At 62.3% G+C, this 16,984-nt stretch overlaps 1 protein-coding gene across 6 annotated transcripts; it reads left to right on the plus strand.

The window, feature by feature from the left end:
* The first annotated feature begins 1,111 nt into the window (after positions 1-1,111).
* FBXL16 (F-box and leucine rich repeat protein 16) lies at positions 1,112-16,563 on the plus strand. Of its 6 annotated transcripts, none has more exons than XM_080387384.1 (6): positions 1,112-1,448; positions 2,342-2,390; positions 11,294-12,004; positions 12,803-13,311; positions 13,624-13,708; positions 13,906-14,595. In XM_080387384.1, exons 3-6 carry the CDS (start codon positions 11,309-11,311, stop codon positions 14,452-14,454), a joined length of 1,839 nt encoding a protein of 612 aa, XP_080243510.1. In that variant the 5' UTR covers positions 1,112-1,448; positions 2,342-2,390; positions 11,294-11,308; the 3' UTR covers positions 14,455-14,595. The 6 variants fall into 6 exon arrangements, with proteins under 6 accessions (XP_080243510.1, XP_080243513.1, XP_080243509.1 ...); XM_080387387.1 differs by lacking the exon at positions 1,112-1,448 and having other exon boundaries at positions 2,299-2,390; positions 14,116-14,179; positions 14,478-16,563; XM_080387383.1 differs by lacking the exon at positions 1,112-1,448 and having other exon boundaries at positions 2,299-2,390.
* The last annotated feature ends 421 nt before the right edge of the window (positions 16,564-16,984 follow it).

Below are 16,984 nucleotides of genomic sequence, written 5' to 3' on the forward strand. Positions count from 1 at the left end.
TGCCTATTGATTCGCAGCCCGGGCTAAAAATAACTTTCAACTCTTCATCCCGAGCTGTGAAAAATCCCCCATTGCTAGGCGACGGGTTACCGGGAGACAGCCGGCGCTAGGCGACGGCGGTTGCCGCGGCGACAGCACCCGGCGCACTGCGGTCCAGCTTGGGCACCCGTGGTCCGGCTGGACCAGTGATGCTCGACCCAGGGTCCCGTCGCCACAGGGAGATGCTGGGTGTGGGGGTGCGACCCTTCAGCACCCCCATGGCAGTGGGGATGGGAGGGCGGTGGAGGCCAATGTGGTGCTGGCAGTTTGCATAAAGATGAGTTGTGGAGGAGCAGTGTTGCTTGGCTCTTGTTTTCGTTTTCTGCCCTGGCTGGAGCACTGCCCTGGCCGGAGCATGGGGACACCAGCCACCACCCTCCTGGCACTTGGGAGGGACAGGCCCTGTGGACCAGGGAGGCTCAGGGACCCTGGTCTGCCGCAGCACAGGCTGATGAGCCAGGGTTGCCCATGGCTGCAGGGTGAGCTGGGGCGGCTGGGCACCCCACACCAGGCACCCCAGGGTGTGAGTACCCCCCGGGACTGGCGGCATGAGGGGTCCATCCCAGCTGTGTCCCCTCAGCTGGGGACATGTGCACAGAGACTCCCCCTGCCCAGGGACTCCTCCAGCAGTTGTGACCCTTCTTGGCATGAAAATGTTCCCAGGACAGAGGGCCACCTCCACATGGCCTGGAGCTGGCAGGGGTTAGTGACAATGGGGCTGTGCCAGGACCAAGGGGACAACCAGGACCATTTGGAGCCCAACTACCTCCCTGTGCCCGCCAGTCCTGCTGGCACTGGGCTCACTCTGGGACCAGACCGTGTCCCCTGAGAGATGGACCATCACACACTGCTCCCAGGCTGGTGCTGGGTGACACCTGCCCTGGGACACTCACCCCCATGGAGACAAGGCATCATGTAGGGACAGGGCATTGCTGGGGGGCCAAGGGATCACTGGGAGAAGGACCTCCAGTTCCTCAGGCGATGGGGCAAAGACGTGTCACCTGGATGAGGCCACTGACCCGCATGTCCCAGCAGTCACCTGCCCCTCTGGCACCTTTTCCTGCATTTGTCACCTGCTGAGCAGGGTGAGATGGATAAGGGTGTGAGTGTGAGTGTGAGTGCCAGTGCGTGTGTGCGTGCACAGTCTCCTCCCCCAAACCCCCTCCAGGCCGCCAGTGCGAAACCCGACCTGCCTTATAAATAATGGAGGCAGGAGCCAGGCGGCCGGATCCAGGCAGCTCCATCAGCCTCCCCAGGGCCCAGCGGGGCAGCAGGTCGAGCTGCTCCCACTGCTCGCATGGGGCTGCGCCCAGGGATGGCAGAGGGGGCGGGCTTCAATGTGGCAGCTAACCAGTTCCCTCCAGTTTGGGGAGCCGTGGTGAAGCTGGGCCCCGGACTGAGGGTGCTGGGTGGGTGCTGAACAGGGGTGATGGGAAATGGGGGGGCAGCAAAGGGGCGTCCCCCAGCTGCAAGTCCCGCTGCCAGCCGTGGCCTGGGTAGGTGAACCCCCCCCAGCACCCGGGTGCAGCAGCATTCCCTGGGTGCCCGCAGCACCCCGGGGGGCTGGAGGGGATCAACTGTCCCTGCTGCACCCCAGAGGCTGCAGCCGGGCCTGGGCCGGCTGCCGAGGCGAGAGGGGTCTGCACCAGGATCTCCAGCCTGCCAGCATCCTGGTGGGGAGAGAGCCAGAGCAAGCATCTGTCTGTCCATCCAGCCTTCCATCCACCCCTCCTTCCCTCCATCCATCCTTCCCTCCATTCTTCCCTCCATCCCTGCCTCCATCCCCCATCCTTCCACCCCTGCTTTCACCCACCCACCCACCCCTCTCTCCCCAGCCTGCACACCCAGCTGCCAGCCCAGCCCTGCCCGCCCACCCCCCCACCCCCCCACCCCCCCCCCGCCATCTCCCCCTCCAGGTCCGTGTCCTGCACCCTCACCTCGAGCTCCCGGGACCGGTGGCGATGCCATCCCGCCACCCTCCATTACCGCTACCGGCGGCCCTGTCTCTTTAACAGCCTCCGCTGCTGACACGCGTGTGCGTGTGTGCAAACGCGCGTGTGCGTGTGCGAGCAGCTCCCAGCTCCCCGGGCTGGCTGGCAGGAGGGACCCCCCTTCTCCATCCCCCCCCGGATCCGGATCCGGCCCCATTCACACCCCCCCCCCCCATCTCTCCGCTTATTTTTCCTGTTGTTCAGCGGGGTTGGGGCGGGGGCCGGGCAGGATCCGGCCCCTTTTCCAACGGAGGATTTTTTGGGGGGGTTCTCCCGGTTTTCTTCCCGGTGTTTTTTTCCCTGCAACCAAGAGAGGACGGGGACAAGGCATGGCATGAGCTTCGGAAGACGGTGCTGGAGGTAAGAGCCGCTCGGGAAAAAACCCTTTACAACACAAAGCCGGTGCCCGTTGTACCGGTGCCCGTTGCACCGGCACCGGAGCTGCAACCACCTCCCGCCGCATCCCGCATCATGGAGCCGCGTTATATAACGACAGCGGAGCCGGCTCGGCCCCGGGGCTCCCGGTCCGGTTGCGGCCCCCGCGCCCCCCCCCCCCCCCCCCCCCTCCGCCTCGGACTCCTGGTAGCTTAACCGAGGATGGTGGTCGGTGTGAACCCCGCCGTGATGCTGCCCCCCGCCTGCCTTCTTTCGGGGGGGATGTTGGGGGGGTAAGGTGCTGCCCCCCCCCCCGCATAGCCGGGCATCACTGGGTGGGTAACGGCAAGGAGGAGGAGGGGGCGGGTGGGTACCGCGGGATGAAGGGATGCTTTGGGATGGGGATATAGGCAGACATTGCTGTGGGGACAGGGTCACCCAGGTGTGGGGTTGCTGCTTGGCCCCCCAGTCCCACGCTGCCAGCCTCCAAACTGCCTCTTGTCCTCCCTGATGGCAACATGGGACCATTGGCACCCCCAACACCCCAGCACCTCAGTGGGACTTCCCTTGCATGCAGGGTGACAGAGGCCGGGGCAGGGGGGACAGGGGCAGCCAGCCCCCCATCCTGGGGCCCTTGGGATGGAGGAAGGGGAAGGCCCTGGCTGGGATGGGGCCAAGGGGGCTGAGAGCCACAGCAGGGTCCTGCAGAGCCCAGCATGGGGCCAGGGAGCCTCCAGCATCCCAGAAGGGGGGGCACCAGGCTGGGGGCAGGTTGTTTTGGTGGGACAGGGGATGGGCAGAGGGGTCCATGTGGGAGGTCGGCTGGGGCCAAGGGCTGAGTGAGCAGGCTGAGCCCCATGGAAGGGCTGGGGCAGGTGGGACCAGGCATGGATGGGGGAAACTGAGGCACGGGGTTGTGGCAGCAACCAGGCAGAGACTCCCATGACCTCAGCCGGGTGGAGGTCCAGTCGTGCCATGGAGCTGGCGCGTGGCTCTGGCTCTCAGACATCCGCCGGCAGTGGTGGGATGTGGCAGTGCTTGGGCAGTGAAGGCCGGAGTGTTACAGTCCCTGCAGCAGGGGTGCACCTGGAAGAGGTCCTGCTCCATGAACACCCTCTGCCCAAGGCACAGGGGGTCTCAGGTCCTCTCTGCAGCACCCAGGGGGGTCCTGGCATGCAGCAGGGTGGGAGCAGCGGGCGCAGAGCATGCTGTACTGTACTGGCATCTGCCCTGCTCTGAAAGCTGGGTGCTGATTTCACTCTGGCTACCAGGAAGAGGGAGGGAGGTGGCTTTGGAGTGGGGAGGACTCACTCAAGCATCCATTTTTAATGAGCTAGATATCTATTTTTCCCCGAGCTGGCTTCCCCCACATCGATCCCTTTGCCATCCGCCGGGCCTGCTCTCCTCCCTGTGCCAGTGGCTCCACAGCAGTGAGGAGCAGTGGGACAAGCATCCCAGCACTGGCAGCCTCCCACCTTCCCAAATCCTGCTCCTGGGTATGCAGGGACACTTGCTTGGGCTGGGGCGGCACATGCAGGAAGGTGGGAAGGGGAAAAGGGTCCCCTTGTCCCCTCCGGTGGGGTCACCTCCATGTTGACCATCCCATGGGGATGTGGCCATGCTCCAGCCAGGAGAAGGGTGGCTGGAGTGGGAGCACTTTGAGTTCGGGAGCTGAATCCTGCCTTCACACTCTGCAGATTTAAGCTGTGCATGGCTCAGACCGGCAGCTCTACAGCAAAGCTGCGTCGCCCTGCCTGTACCTCAGTTTTCCCATCTCCAAGCCATGGCCCATTGCTCCCCTTTAGTGCCTGGGCAGACAGAGCAGCACCCAGAGAGGGAAAAGGGGACCCAGGAGGTGAGTGGGTGCCGATGGTGTGGGAGGGAGCAGGATGGGGTGCGCAGGCGAGCGGGGCTCCTTCAGCAGCATGCCACCCCCACCCAACCTAAGCCCACCTGTCTCAGGGATTGGTGATGTTTGCCAGGTGCTTCAGGGCCAGCAGCACAGAGGAGAGGGCTGGGGCTGAAGGAGAGAGTGTTTGGGGAGGGGTAAGGTCAGCAGAAGCTGTTTCTCCAGTGTTTCTACCTGCTGGAGCTGTGTGTGACCTGTGCCCAGCTCCTGGCTGGTGAAAGTGGGCGGCTGGGGGGCTGCAGTGGGAGCAGGATCAGGCCAGTACCTTTGCTTCCAGGATAAATCTAATGGCTTTTTGGAGCCTGTGTCGGCATTTAGCATCCACAATCCTCTGCAGCGAGGAGTCTCATGGCTGAATGTTGCCCACCTGCCCCAGTGTCCCATGAGCCTGGTGCCGATGGTCTCCGTGCTGGGCAGATGTTCTCACACCTCGCCCCAACCCTGGCTCCTGACCGGACCCCTGAGCCCAGGGGTGAAGGGGCATCGCTGCATGCATGGCTGTTGACATGTCTTGAGGGACGAAGGTGTTTGAAGAAGAGGCTTCTTCAGAGGTACCTGAGGAGCACATCCATGTCCTGGGGTCATGGGGCCTGGGGGCAGCCATGGGCCACACTCCCCTGGCTCCTCTGTCCTCATGGTATCTTGCATTTTTGTTCACCCTTTTGTGGGCCCAAGAGTGGGCAAAAGGGCTGTAACATGCTGGGTGCTGTCTGGGCTTGCAGCAAGGGGACACCAGGCCAGGCAGGAGCTGGCATAAGAGGAGCTGTTCCCTCTTCCCCTCACCTTGGTCGAGGAGAGCAGGGCAAAGCTTAACCGAAGCATAACTGTCCTCCCACGGTGATGAGAGCTGGGACCTCCAGAGGAGGCTGGAGGAGATGGGCCCAGGGCAGCACGTTGAGGTCCAGTTCTGCTCTGGTCTGTGTATCCCATGCTTCTCTTGGGTGGGGGGTTTCCTCCCAAGGGGATGTGGGGCTGACTGGAACATGGAGGGAGGTCGGGGCTTGATGTCTTTGGGAGATTTGTGTCTTAGCAGAGAAGACAAATGCTGCTGCAGGAAGGGCTTGCGGCAGCTGGAGGGGCCCCTGCTGCCTGTTGCAAGGAAATTTTGCTTGACCAGGCCCAGGGGGCTTGAGCTCTGCCTCGTCCTCCCTACAACTTCACCGTGCTGAGGGCTGAGGAGGGCAGGAGCTGCCCCTCCCAGTGCTCCTGGACATGAGCTGTTCTCTCAGCTAAGCAGAAAGTGGTGGGGATCTGAGCAGAGCTTGGCTTTGGCACCTCAGCTGCATTTCCCTGGCTCCCTGCGCATAAGGCTGTCCTGCAGAGCCCAGCCCCAGGTCTTGCTACTCGGAAGGGCTGTGGGACCTGGGGAGGAGCAGGACTGGAGAGTCCCTATTGTCGTGGCTCTGCTGCCTGACCCTGAGCTGCCTGAGACCCAGCCAGCCTGGCACTGAGAGTGGCAGCCAGCAGGGGTGGGACTCAAATCAGTTGTTTTCCCAGCCCCTTCTGAGCCTCTTTGTCCACTGCAAGGTGGGATGAGCTCCTTGGCATCATTGGGAGCCAACAAGGGAGCAGAAAAGCTGTTCTCAGCCCTCCAGTTTCCCAAGGAGCTATCAGGGTAATCTCAGTAAGGAGTTTCCCAGCTCCCATCACACAAAGGGCAGGTCTCGTGGGCCAGGCAGAGCGGTGATGCCCGTCCTCACCACAGGTTCCTGGCTTGCACAGAGAGGGAATAGGTAGCAGTGAGTGTGGAGCTGTGCTCTGAGCCTCTCTCCCAGCTGACTTGTGTGAGTGCTGAGCCCAGGAGCACAGATCCGCCTGTGCACACACACACACACACACAGAGGTACAGCTTCTTCCTACCCAAACACACCTGCTACTCCTCCATCTCCAGGAGATTTTGTGGCTCCTGCAGGGCCTTCTGTGGCTCCTTGGCATTGTTGGGGTGATCCAAGCCCTCCAAGAGGACCCAGCCTTAGGGGCTGGTGTTTGTGCACTCACTGCTTACAACACAGGCCTGTTGTAAGTCTGACCTGATGGGATCAGAGCAGGAGGCAGCTTGCACACCACTGAGCACAGCCAGGGAAGGCAATCTTTGTAGTGGGATGTCTTTATTACTACCATGTGCTTTGGTCGACAGGTTCAGCCCCCCAGAACAAGGGCCTGCCTGGTATTGCAGCTGGTTGGGGATGTTTTATAGACCTGAGGGAGTCCAGGGAACTGCTCCCCTCAGGAGTGCTGGACAAAAGCCTTGGCTGTGTGTTCTGCCACAGCACTATGTCTCGGGTGTGTTTTCTCCGCCTGTAGAGCAACTTGATTTGCTGCATTAGTAAAAATAGATGGGCTAATGAATTCAGCTGATGCAACCCTCTGTGTGTGTGTGCGCGTGCATGCGCTTATCTCTGTTTGTGTGTGTATGTATGCATGTATACATGCAGCTGAATACCAAGGCTTGTGTAAGGTGCATCCACCAGCTCCTGGGGCTCTGATGAGGTGGTTGTGTGTGTTTATGTGTGTCTGTGTGCATATATAGATCTGTGTGTGTGTGTGTGTGTGCAGGAAGCCGTGAGCGATGGCTGCTTGCTTGCTGTCACAGAAGCAGTGGCTCTACAGAAATAATTTTGCAGGAGCCTTGGATTCTGGCAGGGCAAGGACAGGGCTTCATGACAGACTGGAAGGGCAGGAGGGGGGACTTGCAAGGACCTGGTGGGGCAATATCAGGATCTCACAGGGACCTGGCCGGGCAACAGCAGATCCTCACAGGGACCTGGCAGGGCAATAGTAGGATCTCACAGGGACTTGGCAAGGCAGTAGTAGGATCTTATAGCAACCTGGCAGGGCAATAGTAGGATCTCACAGGGACCTGACAGGGCAGTAGAAGATCCTCACAGGGACCTGGTGGTACAGTAGAAGGCTCTCTTACAAGGACCTGGCGGGGCAACAGTGGATCCTCACGGAGGGCTGCTGAGGCGGGGGGTCCTGCAGGGACCTTGTAGGGTGACGCGGCCCCGAGGAGCGCGCGGGGCGGGGCCGCTGTCCGCGGTGCTGAACGGGGCCGCTGTCCGCGGTGCTGAACGGGGCCGCTGTCCGCGGTGCTGAACGGCCCTACTCGGCCACCTGGGCCGGCGGCCCGGTGGGTCCCATGGCTGGCCAGTCCCGGGCTTCCAGTGGCCCCCGAGCCCGGCTGACCCAGAGCCCTCGGTAGGCTGCAAGCCCGGCTGGTCCAGAGCTCGCCCTCGAGCCTGGCCACAGCAGGATGACTGTCTGATCCGGCAGGTCTCCACAGCCTGGGATCTCCCAGTGAACACCTATACAGGGGTGGCACTAACAGGGTGACTGATCATCCTTCCCATCTCTTGAGGCCCTCATCCCTCTTCGCTACCACATGCAGATGGTAAACTCTCCAACAGCTTCAGCAAACTCTATCTTCCTGGCAGCTTTCAACCTATTCTTCTCAGCATCTTCATCATCTGTGTAATGTTTGTAGTGATAGGCTCTTAGACCCCCTTCTTTCTTCTCTCTTCCTGCGTCAAATCCGCCCCCCACCACTGCATCATCGCCCATTGTGGATGACAAAACCCTCATGAATGGAGTGACTTCTGTGGCAATGACATTTCCTGTGAAATGTGCACCCTGGAGCGAATTTGGGAGACTAAAAGACTTTGCCCTTTGCTTTTGTCAGGTTTAATCCCACTGTGGATTGGGAGCTGGCACTCCACTGCTGGCAGACACTTCACCCGTGAGCTGTGGCCTGCGAGAGAAGAGAGGGGTGTTATGGGGGGGTTGCAAAGCTGGTCTCTTCCTGTGAGATCCCAGAGTAAGAATGGTTGTACCAAGTGCTCAGCTCTCCTGATGATGTTGTGTGGTTGGCCCAGTCATGCAATCTGTGAACAATGAGATGATGCGGAGAGGAGGAAAGGCCAGATCTCTGCTCTCCTGCTGTTTTTGGGGTGACCAAAAAGCTGCTCGTGGAGCTGCTGGAACACCAGAGGAGCTCTCTGACACTTCCAAGGCAGATGGCTTCGCGTTTCCCTGTCCCTCCACTGTCTCAGTGGGTTGGAAGGAGGGCCTGAGGTGTGGGCTGAGCATCCCAGCATACAGCAGCTCTGATCTCTGCAGGATGTGGCACTTCTACTTCGTACATCAGAGCAAAGTGGCCTCAGCCTCCAGGTGCAGAAACCTGGGGGGCTGCTTGGCTGCAGGCAGGAGCTTTCCTGCAGCAGGGAAGGGCAGATCCCAGTGCTGCCCCATGGTGACAGAGATGGAGGAGAGAGCAGCTATTGGACCCAACTCCCTCCCCAGTCTGTGCCCCCAGATCACCTTCTCCAGGCTGGAGTCCTCTCCCCAAGCACAGTCATGCTCCTTTTGGGGTGGTAGGAACCCCCAGATCCTTGCCTGCCCATTTCCCTGGAAAGATGTGGTCATGTACAGCCAGACTGCCTGCCCGGCCCCCCACCGCTGCTGCCTGGAGACTGCCCGTGCCCAGAAGGCCTGAATCTCTGGCTGTCTTTCTATTTGAAGTGACTTCCTAGCTCATTCATGGTTCAGGATTTCTGTGAGCCAGACAGGCAGCCTCAGTGCCTGGGGCAGGGGGGTTCTGGCTCAGCTTTCCAAGGCAGGACTGGGAAAGCTGCTGAATCCACTCAGCCCCCCCTGAGCTCGGCCTCGGGGACCAGTCGAGGTCTGAGCTGGTGGTAACTGTTGCAAACACCTCCTGCTGGCTGCATTTCAGTCCGGCGAGCTGTCAGCATCTGTTTCCTCCCGTGACTGTCCCCTTGGGCTCCCGAGGCCCCGGGCTGCCCCTCTGCCACCACCTGCCCTCTCCCTGGGGGACAACCAGTGTGCCGAATGGCTCTGGCTGTGGGCTCCGTGCTGGAGCGACAGCCTTTCTGTGCCGCCTGGTAATTAGCTGTTTGGATTGGTGCTGTATGGCTGTGTTAGACACCCTGATGCATATTCTGTTTGCTTCCCTAATTGCTGCCAAGCACAGAGCCACTGGTTTAAGTTTCTGCCTTCTTTCCCCTCATCTTCTCCTGCTCTTGAGTGAATTTAACACATGTCCAAGCATCGGAGGCCCAGCTCCTCTGTCGGGCAGCATGAGCGGAGGCAGCAGAGGCTGCATCCGAGCAGGGAGTGGCGCCAGACTGTCTGCACAGGGCCGGGCTCATCCCCAGAGGCTGGGCTGTCTGTCGTGGTGCTGCTGCCACAGGCCCAGGCTGTCTGCAGGCACCTCTGGCCACTGCTGCTCACACCACAGGAGAGGCTTCAGCATCTCCCGCTAGCCCCATCCTGTGGCTTTGCTGTGCTGGGGAGGGTGTCCCCAGGAGATGCTACATGCCATGCATCCCATGGGGTTTTCTAGATTCGCAGCTGTTTGTACTCCTGGGCTCTTCCACGGCACATTTTGGGTGGCCACTCCTCTCTCTGGCTGCTCCAGGAGGGCTGGATGAGGTCGGGGATGCTGTGAGGGTGAAAGTGATGGGCTGGGGGCAATGAGGGATCTAGGCTGCTCCACACTTGGCAGGCATTCCCCCCAGACTGCAAGGAGCGTCCTTAGAGCCCACAGACCTGGGCCATGAGCATCACCAGCCAGAATGCTCCTGCCCTGGTGCTCCTCCCTCAGGGCCTGGCCATCTCCATCCCAAATCAAGCAGTTAAAGTAATTCCCTCATATTTATCTTGGGTCTGGGGGGAGCTGGCAATGGAGAGGGTCCTCAGGTCCCATCAGCCACCACCAGATGGACATGCCAGCCATTCCTTGGGGATCGGGGACCAAGTCTCTGTCCCCTGGTCCCTGGGCTGGAAGCTGCTTTCCAAGGCTCCTTGCTGTGTCCCTGGGGGCTGCCAGGAGCCCAACACCCTCCATCCTCAGACCCGGTTCTTTGGCAGGGTTTGGCATGGCCTTGGCAAACAGGGTGCAGGCAGAACAGGCAGTGCCCTGGCAGGGCCCAGTGCCAGGCACTGGCTAGGGTGAGGGGGGGGGAGCTGAGCCCCCATCAATTATTCACTTCCATATTTATAGAGGGAAATGTAATGAATAATGGATGGTGGGGTGCGGCGGGGCTGTTGGGAAGCCAGCCTTGCTGCCACTGCAATATTTATTGGCCTGGTTTGCTGGGGTGCCGCCCGGCTGCCGCGAGGCTCAGCAAGGCTCAGCCAGGCTCCCAGCTGGCATGGGCTCACCGCCGAGCACCTGGCTGGCTCTGCTCTGCCGCTGCCACCTCCTCTCCCCTCCACTAAAATGATCAGAGTGGAGCACCTCTCCTGCAAGGAAGCTGAGAGAGCTGGGACTGTTCAGCTTGGAGAAGGCTCCAGTGAGACCTTACAGCAGCCTGCCAGTGCCTAGACTTGTTAGTAGGGTCCACAGCAACAAGGACAGGGGACAATGGTTTTAAGCTAAAAGAAGATTGATTCCGACTAGATAAAATGAAGAAACATTTTAGGCAGAGGGTGGTGAGACACTGGCACAGGCTGCCCAGGGAGGTGGTGGATGCCCCGTCCCTGGACACATTCAGGGTCAGGCTGGACGGGGCTCTGGGCAGCCTGATCCAGTGGAAGGTGTCCCTCTTGCTGCAGGGGGGCTGGATGAGATGGCCTTTGATGGTCCCTTCCAACCCAACCCTTCTGTGATGCTGTGATCCTGCTCCATCTCCCGTTGGTGGCTGGATCCTGGGCTCAGAGAGGGATGTGAACATCTGGGGACAAATCTCCATCCATCCCCCATCACCAGGGACACCAGGGCCATGCAGCTCCTTGGAGGACCCTGCTCTGTGCCCTGGGCATGTCCTCTCTGTGGCTGTGCCCAGCAGCCCTGCACCACCCCATCCCCTGTGCCACACTGCTCCCTGCACAGGGACCCCCAGAGTCTCCCTCCCTGCTAGTGCCATGACAACCCCCAGCCCTGCCCACCCTCCCTGCCCATCCTCCCTGTCACTCTCCCTGCTGGACCAGCAGCCCCTCAGCCCTCACCCCTGTGTTGCAGAGAGACCTGTGGAAGATGTCGAACCCGAGAAACGGCGACACCAAGCCCCCATGTTTGCCCCGCAATGGACTGGTGAAGATCCCCACACAACCCAACGGCCTCGGCTCTGCCAGCATCACCAAAGGCACCCCTGCCGTGAAAAACCGCCTGTGCCAGCCTTCCTCCGTGCCTGCCATCCTCAGCCCGGCCTTAGCCCACCGCAGCGACCTGCCCATCCCCAGCCTGGCCTCCCCACTCTCCTTGGCCGCTCTGGCCAGCGTCTCCTCCCCTCCCAGTGCTTCCTTGGTGGGACTGAACACGAGCGAAGGCTCGGAGCAGCCCTCACCAGAACGGCTGCCCGGCTCACCCTCGGAAAGGCAGCTGGCAGTGGACGAGAAGATCCTCAACCGCTTGTTCTGGTACTTTTCGGCTTGCGAGAAGTGTGTGCTGGCACAGGTGTGCAAGGCATGGCGGCGGGTGCTCTACCAACCCAAGTTCTGGGTGGGCTTGACACCCGTCCTGCACACCAAAGAGCTCTACAATGTCCTGCCTGGTGGCGAGAAGGAGTTTGTCAGCCTGCAGGGCTTCGCTGTCCGTGGCTTTGATGGCTTCTGCCTCGTGGGTGTCTCTGACCTGGACATTTGTGAGTTCATTGACAACTACCCCCTCTCCAAGAAGGGGGTCAAGTCCATGAGCCTTAAGAGGTCGACCATCACAGATGCAGGGTTGGAGGTAGGTGGCCCCAGTGAGGTGACTGGCGTGACTAAGACATGGCAATGGCAGCTCCTTCCCAGTGGCCCTGGGGACACACGCACAGGCAGAGCTTTCGCCAGCCGCAGGCAAGGAGCAGGCAGTCAGCATGGCCATCCCACGGGTGCAGGCAGCATCGGGAGCCCCTGCCTGTGGTCTGGGTGGTGGGGTGGGCTGCAGCCTGCGCTGCCCTCCCAGGCAGGGGGGCAGGATGTTGTTGGGGCAGGGGGTTCACCCCTGCTGCCTGCTGGTGCTGCCGGAAAGGCAAAGCCAGGCAAAGTGGCCGTGCCACTGGGCGGGGGATGTTGTGGTGGGTCATGAGCACTCAGGGGATGGGGACTCCCTGCTCGGTTGGCTGCTACCCAGCAAAGGGGTTCACCTGGGCAGGGGGTTGTGGGTCAGACAGAGATGGGCAACTGCACAGGGCCAGGCAAGGACCCCACCTAGGTCCCCAGCTGCTCCATGGCCATATTTACCTGAGCAGTGCCTGTGCTGGGAGTGGGCATTAATCCTGCCCCCACCAACAGCACCGGGTACAGAACAGGGGCTATGGCCAGGGGTCCCTACCTGTCCGCTCCCATTCCTCACTGATGCTGGCGTGTCCTAGAGCAGTGTGCTGCTGCAGTGCCCGGGGAGTCCCAGAGACATGGCTGGACCCAGGCAAGACTGGGACAGTGAGAAGAGCCCCAGGGGGCTCAGCGTGAGCCAGGGAAGGGGGTGTGGGGATGTGCAGGGTGGGCAGCAGTGCCCACCGTGCCCTGACCCCTTGCCCCTTGGCAGGTGATGCTGGAGCAGATGCAAGGAGTGGTACGGCTGGAGCTGTCGGGCTGCAACGACTTCACAGAGGCCGGGCTGTGGTCCAGCCTCAATGCCCGCATCACGGCGCTGAGTGTCAGCGACTGCATCAACGTGGCCGACGATGCCATCGCCGCCATCTCGCAGCTTCTGCCCAACCTCACCGAGCTCAACCTGCAAGCCTACCACGTGACAGACACAGCGCTCGCCTACTTCACTGCCAAGCAAGGCTACACCACCCACACCCTCCGCCTCAACTCCTGCTGGGAGATCACCAACCACGGCGTGGTCAACATGGTCCACAGCCTGCCCAACCTGAGCGTCCTCAGCCTCTCGGGCTGCTCCAAGGTGACAGATGATGGCGTGGAGCTGGTGGCTGAGAACCTGCGGAAGCTGCGCAGCCTTGACCTCTCCTGGTGCCCTCGCATCACTGACATGGCCCTGGAGTACATTGCCTGTGACCTGCACAAGCTGGAGGAGCTGGTGCTTGACAGGTACAGGGCTGCGCCAAGCCGTGCTGTGCCATGCCATGCCATGCTGAGCCATACTGTACCATGTTAAGCCATGATGAGGCATGCCATGGCATGCTAAGCTATGCTAAGCCATGCCACATCATGCTGAGCCATGCCATGCCATGCCATACCATGCTGAGCCATGCCGCACCATGCCGCACCATGCCATGCCATGTCATGCCATGCCATGCTGAGCTGCGCTGGAAGCAGTGGGCGCAGCAGGGGGGCAATGGTGTGAGGACACCCATGGGTGCCCTGCTCCTGGCCAGCCCTGACACCCTGTGTCCCTGGCAGGTGCGTGCGGATCACCGACACTGGCCTCAGCTACCTGTCCACCATGTCGTCCCTGCGGAGCCTCTACCTGCGCTGGTGCTGCCAGGTAGGTGGGGGAACACCACCGTGCCCATCCCGGCTGGCATGGCAGGGATGGATGGCGGAGTGGCTGGCATGGGGATGGGCCATGAGCTCAGGGTGGGCACCCCAGGCTGGCCAGAGCCCCCACAACTTGGTGCTGGAAAGTGGGGTGCTTCTGCAAGTTCAGCAGGACTCAGCCTTGGCACTCTCCCCCTGCCCCAGCACCCTTCCCCTGTATCTTGCACCCTGACCCAGCACCCTGCCCAGCACCCTGCCCCTGCACCCAGCATCCTGCTCCAGCATCCTGCACCCTGCTCAGGCTCCCTGCCCAGGCACCCTGCCCCAGCGATGCTGAGCCCCCAGTGCCGCGGTGGCTGGCCCCCATGGAACCCCTCCTTGTCCCTCCCGCTCCCACTCCATTTTCTTTTCCAGGTGCAGGATTTTGGCCTGAAGCACCTCCTGAGCATGGGCAGCCTGCGCCTCCTCTCGCTGGCTGGTGAGACCCCAACCTTGCTCCCCCGGGACTGGGGTGGCCGGGTCCCCACGGGGCTGGGGAGAGACCAGATGTGGGGACAGGGACAGCTGAGGGGACAAGCAGCATCTCCCAAGCCAGCATGGCATGGCTCCCACATCCCCCTTAGCCGCCTGGGCACCTGCGCCCAGCCCAGCTCCCCATGGATGAGTCCACAGCCAGGCTCTTTGGGTGCTGGGGTTTTTGGGGTGTTGGTGTTTTGGGTGCTGGTTTTTTGGGGTGCTGGTGTCTTGGGGTGACGGTGCACCCTGTCCACTTGCAGGCTGTCCCTTGCTGACCACCACGGGGCTGTCAGGGCTGGTGCAGCTGCAGGAGCTGGAGGAGCTGGAGCTCACCAACTGCCCCGGGGCCACCCCGGAGCTCTTCAAGTACTTCTCCCAGCACCTCCCGTGCTGCATGGTCATCGAGTAGTGCCGGACCTGGCTGCCCCACTCCCATGCCCACCCTGCTGTCACCCCATCTGACATCGCCCACCCCATTTCTTTCCGTCTGCTGGGGGATGCAAAAGACGCCATCGATTACAACCGACCCCGGACACCCACCACATCGAGGCCCCCAAGGGATGCGGGGCACCGAGGGGAGATGGGGGACGGCGTTACCCCTCACTGGAGCCCCCCTGGGTACCCTGTAAATTCCCCCCACGCTGGCACCATCGCCTATCCTCCTCCTGGTGTCTTGCCAATCCCTTCCGGACAGATGAATGGACATCATGGAAATCCAAAGTGGGAAGGCGATGGCAGTGTGGCCCCCCTGGGCTGCATCCTGCTCCCCCCACCCCAGTGCCAAGCAGGCGTGCAGCCCTGCCGCCAAGGATGCTCCTAGGGACCAAAGGATGCTCCCAGGGATAGGCGAGAGGAGGATGCTTATTTTTGGCACCCATGGGTGGTGGCACAGGCTGGATGGGTCCCCTTGCCACCCCCACAGGGGGTCATCAAGCCACCCCCCTGTGCTGCGTGTCCCCCCTGAGCCCCAGCCCTGCCCTTGGGGTGCCCAGCGCTTTCTCCTGGTGAATAGGATGTTTTTCTCTGCCCTCCCGCCCGCCGTCCTCGCATGCTCGCTTGCTTCAGTCTCGTGGTACGGCAGGCCCTGGGGTACCCAGGGGGGATGGTGACAAGTGACAGCCTCCATTTGGCCCCTCTATATGGTTTTGTCCTGGCCAGATCCTGCCCCAGGAGCCAGGATATCCTGGCAAGCATCCTCCCTCGCCCTGGGGACCCCGCTGCACCCCTGTTTGCGTGGGGTCGGTGGGGCAATGCCAACGCCGAGAAGCGACCCATCCGGCTGGGGACCGGGGCCAGGTCTGAGCTGCTGCGGGGACACCAGCAGCACAGAGCAAAGGTGTGAGGTGGCACTTAGGACATGCTGCCATCGCCACCACTCTTCCAGCTGGAAAGCCATCGCCCCAACACCAGTGGCAAGCAGGGGGCCAGGGGGAACCCTGGGCCAAGCTGGGCATGGGGCTGAGGTGCCCGCAGGGACCCGGTGCGGGAGGTGACAGGGTGGCTGTCCCCAGGGCATGGCCCACTGCCACACCAGCTGCCTGCACCACCCTGGGAGTGGGCACGGATGTGGGCATGGACACAGGCATGGACACGGACATGGACATGGACACGCTTTCGGTTTGTTTTGCCTTTGTACCGGCCGGGAAGGAACTGCTGCACCAACCGCCACCTCCGCTCCCTCCTTTGTCCAAAATGCCACTTTCTGGCCCCAAAATGGTGCTAGGACCTTTGTGGCCCTGGGAGTGGGTTTGGGGTGTGCCAGGAGCCACCGGGACAGGGTGGCACCACCAGGGCATGGAGCACGCTGGCACAGTGGCAGCCAGGGTGGGGGGGTGCCTGGGGGACACGGGGGCCAGGGGCCAGGGCCAGGCCAGGCAGTGGCACGTGGAGAGTCCCCCACCCCTGCAGATGACGGCAGCAGTTGTGGGGGGGGCATCAGCCCTGAGCACCCTCACGGTCCCATGTCACATAGGCAGTCCCAGGGCTGGGGTGTCCCCATGCCCCACACTGCACCCCCCCATGGCCGTGTGCCCCCATAGCCCCAAGGGCACCCCAACAGTCCCCAGGGCACTCCCATACACCCCAGGGCACCCCCGCTCCCCTGCACACCCATCCCCCAGTGGAGCCCTGTACCTCCCTGTACGGCCACCCCCATGTAGCCCTACAACCCAGTGCAGCCCCACGCTCTAGGGCACCCCCAAACTCCCCAAGCAGCCCCACACCTCAGCGCACCCCCATATCCCCCCAGTGCATCCCTGCACCCCCAGTGCATCCCATCTCCCCTGCTGCACCCCCAGCGCACCCCATTTCCCCACCCCAATGCACCCCATTTCCCCCCAGGCACCCCCACCCCAATGCACCCCAGGTCTCCCCCGACACCCCCATTTCCCGCCCGCCGCGCCGCACCCGTCCGCTCCGCGCCGGGGGCGGGGCCTCACTCGGGGGCGGGGCCTCACCGGAAGGGGGCGGGGCGTCACGGGCGTTTCCGGGGCGGCCGGCGGGGCCTGCTCGGCCCGAGCTGCCGGCTGGGCTGCACTGGCAACGGGTACGGCACCGGCACGGGGGCCGCGCAGGGGGAGGGCCTGGCCGGCAGCGGCTGGGGGGCCCTGAGGAGGCCTGAGGGGCGGGAAGGGGGCCCAGAGGGGCGGGAGGGGGCCCAGAGGAGGCCCTAAGGGGCGGGAGGGGTCTCTGAAGGGCGGAAGGGGGTCTTGAGGGGCAGGAGAGGGCCCTGGGGAGGCTCTGAGGGGCCCTGAGGAGGGGTCAGCGT

The sequence above is a fragment of the Falco punctatus genome (assembly GCF_963210335.1).
Source record: "Falco punctatus genome assembly, chromosome: 4".
NCBI lineage: Eukaryota > Metazoa > Chordata > Aves > Falconiformes > Falconidae > Falco > Falco punctatus.